The 6485-nt window shown below is 37.1% G+C and overlaps 1 protein-coding gene across 2 annotated transcripts; it reads left to right on the forward strand.

The window, feature by feature from the left end:
* Window positions 1–3664: 3664 nt before the first annotated feature.
* LOC111890717 (WEB family protein At2g38370) lies at window positions 3665–6035 on the forward strand. Of its 2 annotated transcripts, none has more exons than XM_023886798.3 (2): window positions 3665–4099; window positions 4439–6035. In XM_023886798.3, exons 1-2 carry the CDS (start codon window positions 3872–3874, stop codon window positions 5855–5857), a joined length of 1647 nt encoding a protein of 548 aa, XP_023742566.1. In that variant the 5' UTR covers window positions 3665–3871; the 3' UTR covers window positions 5858–6035. The 2 variants fall into 2 exon arrangements, with proteins under 2 accessions (XP_023742566.1, XP_023742567.1); XM_023886799.3 differs by lacking the exon at window positions 3665–4099 and adding an exon at window positions 4177–4346.
* Window positions 6036–6485: the final 450 nt, after the last annotated feature.

Genomic DNA, 6485 nt, shown 5'->3' on the forward strand with positions numbered 1-6485 from the left:
ATCATCCAGTCAAGTTGCTTCGGTGAAGGCAACCCAAAAGGACCATGCTACAACCTGGTCAAGTACATACCGTATATAGTGAATTTATAGCTCTTATCAAGACTCAACACTCTGTTGTCATAAAATGTCTTCGGTGTGATTTGGGAGGAGAATTTACCTCTAGTGCTTTTAAACAATTATTGGCATCTGATGGCATTGTGGATCAGTCATCTTGTACATACACTCTTCAGTAGAATGGTGTTGTAGAAAGAAAACATCGATATATCCTAGAAACTACAAGATCCTTACTACTTTCTGCTCAAGTTCTCAATATGTTTTGGGGAGAAGCTGTTTATATCGTCACTTATATTATTAATCGCATTTCCTACTGTGTACACTTCGGGGAAGCCTCCTTATGAAATGTTATTTGGACAACTTCCAAATTATTCTTCATTACGAGTATTTGGGTGTAACAATTTTGTCTTGAAGCCTCATTTAGAGAGATATAGGTTGTCTTAAAAATTAGCTATTTGTGTGATTTGGGAGGAGAATTTACCTCTAGTGCTTTTAAACAATTATTGGCATCTGATGGCATTGTGGATCAGTCATCTTGTACAGACACTCCTCAGTAGAATGGTGTTGTAGAAAGAAAACATCGATATATCTTAGAAACTACAAGATCCTTACTACTTTCTGCTCAAGTTCTCAATATGTTTTGGGGAGAAGCTGTTTATATCGTCACTTATATTATTAATCGCATTTCCTACTGTGTACACTTCGGGGAAGCCTCCTTATGAAATGTTATTTGGACAACTTCCAAATTATTCTTCATTACGAGTATTTGGGTGTAACAGTTTTGTCTTGAAGCCTCATGTAGAGAGATATAGGTTGTCTTAAAAATTAGCTATTTGTGTTTTTCTGGGATATGGTATTGGTCAGAAAGGTTATCGGTGCTATGATCCATCAAATTAGAAACTGTATTTCTCTCGCAATGTCACATTTTTAGAGCATATTCCATTATATAGCATTCCTGTTCAGTCACATGATGCAACACGAGAGGAATTTCATACTGTTGATCAATTTAGTATTGACATTGATGATCCACCACCTGTTGTTGATCCACCACCTTTCGTTGATCATTTTCCTGTAGATCATCAAGACCCCCTCCATCGAGGCCTTATCGTAATAAGAAGTCTACAAAGCTTCTTGACTTTGTCTATTTCTCTTATTCACCAGTATTTGCCTCCTTTTATTGCTAATTTACATCGTATCTCTGAGCCATCATCCTATACAGAGGCTGTTTTTGTTCCCCTTTGGCAAACCGCTATGGCTGAGGAACTTGCACTCTTTATCAGACTTATACATGGGATTTTGATCCGCTTCTGCCCGAAAAGAACACGATTGGTTATCGTTGGGTATATAAAATAAAAACAAAGTTTGGTACATTTGTTGAGCGTTATAAAGTCAGACTTGTTGCGAAAGGGTACGCACAAAAGTATGGTATGGATTATGAGGAGACGTTCACTCCTATTGCAAAAAAGACGATTGTTCGCACCTTGATTGCAGTTTCTTCCTTTTGCCAATGGAAAATTTAACAGATGGATGTCAAGAATGCGTTCTTGAATGGTGATCTTCATGAGGAAGTATACATGTCTCCTCCCCCTGGTATTGCTCACCAACCAGGTGAAGTTTGTCGACTTCGGAAGGCACTATATGGCCTCAAACAAGCCCCTCGTGTTTAGTTTGAGAAATTTTCTACGGTGATTACTTCGCTTGGTTTTTAACCAAGTAACCATGACTCGACTCTATTTTTCGATGTACGAATGCAAGTCAGATTACTCTTTCCTTATATGTCGATGACATGATTATTACTGGTGATGATCATGATGGTATAGAGTCTTTAAAGCGTGATTTAGCTTACCGTTTTGCTTGCTACGTTATTTCTTGGGGATTGAAGTTGCTCGGTCTCTAGAGGGTTATCTTTTATCTCAAATGAAGTATATTTCAGATTTATCTGAATGTACACAACTCACGTATAGTCGGACAATTGATATGCCTATAGAGAGTAATGCAAAGTACTCTCCAACTGACGGTATCCCGTTATAAGATCCAAGCCTTTATCGTACCATTGTAGAGAGTTTGATTTACCTGAGTATGACACTCAGTTCCATACTCTTGTGTTTCCATCTACATCCTCTCTTGAGTTGCGTGCCTAGAGTGATGCAAATTGGGATAGTGATATTTATGATCGTAAGTCCACTACTAGGTATTGTGTCTTTCTTGGAGATTCATTGATATCATAGAAAAGTAAGAAACAAGATGTTGTCTCTCGATCTTCTAAAAAATCTAAGCATCGAGCCATGGCTATCACTACTTGTGAGATTGTTTGGTTGAGATGACTTCTTGCAGATGTGGGCGTTCACATCTCTTAGCCTACCCCTTTGTATTGTGACAACGAGAGTGCGATAATGATTGCCAAGAATTCAATGATTCATGAGCGCACAAAACACATTGAGATTGATTGTAATTTCACAAGACATCATCTCCAGAAGGGCATTATCTCTCTTCCTTATGTTTCCTCCACTCTGTAGATAACTGATATTCTTACGAAGCCATTGAATGCTCATCGATTTTATTTTCTGTCCGACAAACTCTTAATGCTTATTTCTGTTGCATTGTGAGTTTGAAGGGGGGGGGGGGGGGGGATGTTAGCTTAATAAGATTATGAGTTTTATTTTGTATTATGTTGACCCATTAGCTAGAAAACCCAAATTAGCTAATCTATATATTCTATCTTTTCCTTTCATGGTATCTTTGTACTTCTCATTTGATATTAATATGAAACCTTAATCGTTCTATATCTTATTAGTTTTCAAAACATACCAAGAAAAGGTAAAACATAAATGTGGGTCCTTGAAAAAGAAACAAAAAACCATAGATTAGTATATCAACAACCATCACTCCGTAGCAAACATTATGCTTTCCAAAGCCCAAAATAGAAAAGAAATTAAGGCTCATATCGACAAATTGATCAACATCTTGCTACATCAGAGCGAAACAAGCTACATTGCCACTCAAAGCACAATTGTAGCTGCACCGATGGAGGAAGCGGTGTAGAAAAGGATCAATGTCTCCGATTTTGGCAAGATGAATCGGTGGTGTTAGAAGTTGGAGCAAGGAAGTGTTTTGGTGAATCAATTTCCACATAGTAACATAAAATTGAAGAGAAACCGAAGACGAAACAAGAAACCATCCAAACCCAACCATCAAGAGCCAAAACAGGAAACCACCACAAGTTGTTGGAAGCAAAGAAAAAACAACGATGAAATCAGAAATCAACGAAAAGACAAAGACAAATCATAATCGGTTCAATGCTGACACAGACATTGACTTTAAGACGTGTGTTTTGTATTTACAGAGAAGAAGCGAGAGAGACCAAAGTTGAGAAACTCCAAAATTGGGTCAAACTAACTCTAAAATTGTTGTGGTCAAAATGTGAAGTGCAGAAAAGACACCGCTCATAAGTGTGTTAGGCATTAATATATTTATATAATATACTGATTATATTATATTATATTTCATCATGGTTATTAAGATTATAAAAAATATATTCGATTTTTTTAATAGTGAGAGTGGGGATCGGAAGACTAAAGCTGTTTTTGGTTTTCTTTGTGGGGGAAATTGAGCCGTTACTTGCACTTTTGCCTAGACAAAAACACGCCATCTCACGTAACGTTAACTTCTCACCTCACCTTACCTTTTTGTCTCTTCTTCACTTCCACTCTCATTTTCCGAACGCTATTTAGGGTTTTGTTTCATTCAATCGACTTTCAGATCCAAACAACGGAAACCCCAAAACTACCCCCATCAAAATCGAGGTTTTTTGTTTGATATGTCCATGGATGAAACTGATGATGGGAGAGTTGAAGCATTTGACTCGGTTCACAATGTCAAACCCGGATTTGGTGAAACGGGTTCGGAGCAGGAACAAAGCAATGGTGGTCTCGTGAGGGGGGAAGTAGACACGTCGGCGCCCTTTGAGTCGGTGAGGGAGGCTGTGTCCCGATTCGGTGGAGTCGGGTTCTGGAAACCCCATTATAAGCACCCACATTCTTCTGAGGTCCTACTCTTTTACACTCTCTGTATATCTTCATATTTTCTGTGGTTCAAGTTTAATTTTATATTTATAAGCAAAATGATTAACAATGTGGTTTTGTTGTATGACACACAAACGTTATCCTCTATATGCTGTGTTCATAGATAAAGAAATTACACTTTTTGTAAAGTGGTTCTGAACCATTGGATCTGATTTTAGACTTTTGAGCTCAAGCAACAACTTTTCGGCTTCAAAATCAATGAGTGTTATCGTGAAGAAAATCTTGATACTTACATAGTTTAAGTTGCAGATTACATTTTGAATTTTGATTTTGTATTCATTATTTTGTTTATGTGATTGCAGAATGGCATCATTGAAGAAGAATTTGATGCAGCAAAAGCTGAGGAGCAGGCTGTGCAATTAGCTAACGATCTCATAGTTAAAGAAAGGGAAACCCTTCAAGTCTTGAAAGAACTCGAAGCAACAAAAACTACTCTTGAAGAATTGAAAGCAAAACTACAGAAAGAATCTGAACCCGTTCATAATCAACTTGAAGAACCCAACGACCAAAATCACAAAAACCCACAATCAAATGATGATAACTTCATGTGTCCTTCTTCAGCTCCAGGATTCATCTTGATGGAATTAAAGCAAGCTAAACTGAACTTAACAAGAACAACAAACGATCTTGCAGACATCAGAGCAACTGTGGAAATGTACAACAAAAAGATTGAGAAAGAAAGATTCGAACTTGAGAAAACCCGTCAACGATTATCTTCACATTCCTCAAAAATCTCATCTTTTAAAGAAAATCATGAAGAGAATCTTGATGATTACATACCAAGGGAGCTCCAACGATTGACTTCTGAAACTGAGCAGTTCAAAAAAGTTGGTGAGTTAGCCAAATCAGAAGTTTTAAGAGCAATGAATCAGATTGAACAGACTAAATCAAAGATAAAAACAGCCAAGATTCGTCTAATTGCTGCTAGAAAATTGAAAGAAGCTGCAAGAGCTAGTGAAGCACTTGCAAGATCTGAGATAAATTGTTTATTAAAAAGTGAAAATTTATCAGAAGGCGAAGGCATAACTCTTTCAATCGAGGAATACTCTTCTTTAAAGATGAAAGCTCGAGAGGCTGATGAAGCTTCATCAAATATTGAAATCGACCAATCAGAGGTATCGAAATCTGAGATCTTGAAAAAGGTAGAGGAAGCAACAGAAGAAGTGAAGAACAGTAAGAGGGTTCTTGAAGAAGCTTTGAGTAAAGTTGAAGCTGCTAATGGTGACAAGTTAAAAGCAGAAGAAGCTCTTCGAAAATGGCGATCGGATCATGGTCAACGAAGAAAGTCAACGGTTCAAAACGCGACCAAATTCAAGAATTCTTCTTGTAGGATGAATAACACCCGTTTGTTTGATGTAAACGGGGCCCATTTGGTAAGTAACGGGTCGAGTCCGGTTTTGAGGCCAACGATGTCGATTGGGCAAATTTTGAGCAGGAAGTTGCTTTTGACAGAAGAGAATTCGGAGAAAAGTTCTATGAGAAGGAAGGTTTCATTGGCACAAATGCTGAGGAAGGCTACTAGTGATGGTGGCAGCAGTGGTGATGGTGGTGGCGGCAGTGGTAGTGGTGGTGGTGGTGGTGGTGATGGTGGTGGGAAACGGCGCTCGGGAAAGAGAAAGAAGTTTGGGTTTGGTCGGATTTCGTTCTTGGTGGCGAAACCGAGCAAGAAGAAGAAGAAACATAGTGTATTAAGTTCGAGACTTTCATGTGTTGTGGATTAAAAGTTTGTGGATTCGGTTATGTTATGTGTTCTATAATTAGATTTAGTGTGTTTAAACACGGTTCTTAGTCTAGTAATATTTACCGAAATATGAGGACATGATTCATCATCTGTAATGATGATGAACAAATAATGTACTATCTCTGTTTTATATTTATCCACTACTTTTGATTTTTGAAGTTTTTATTTATTTATTTATTTTTTTTATAAATAATCATTGAGGCAAAATATATGAATGGATTGTGTTTTTAAGGTTAAAGTTGAAAAATAAATACTTTAAAAATAAAAAATAAACCATAAATATTGGGCGGAGGAAATATATTACAAAAGCATATTCACCCGCTGTTAAAATGACAAAAGCGAGATTGATTAGTTAAAAATAATCTCTTGACAAAAAGTTCAAAATAAAATACTTGAGATTTATAATAAGCCTTCATTTTCTTTGTATTTGATTTTATAAGTCGTCAATGCTTCAACCTCTTTGTCCACAGCTTCTTTCCATAGGGGAAAAGCAATGGCTTCTTCATAACTAGATGACTCATGTAGTTGATTGACAATATGAATGAATTATTTACTTTGAGAGGAAAGAGAGGCAAAGCAAATTTGTGTATTTAGACATATGGAACTGA

Source organism: Lactuca sativa, chromosome 5 (genome assembly GCF_002870075.4).
Source record: "Lactuca sativa cultivar Salinas chromosome 5, Lsat_Salinas_v11, whole genome shotgun sequence".
Lineage (NCBI taxonomy): Eukaryota > Viridiplantae > Streptophyta > Magnoliopsida > Asterales > Asteraceae > Lactuca > Lactuca sativa.

What these genes read in the sequence shown, in the direction of transcription:
- LOC111890717 (XM_023886798.3), top strand. Translation starts at nt 3,872, where the DNA reads ATGTCCATGGATGAAACTGATGATGGGAGAGTTGAAGCATTTGACTCG. An exon ending in AGCACCCACATTCTTCTGAG is followed by an intron (nt 4,100 to 4,438) that starts GTCCTACTCTTT and finishes ATGTGATTGCAG; the next exon opens with AATGGCATCATTGAAGAAGA.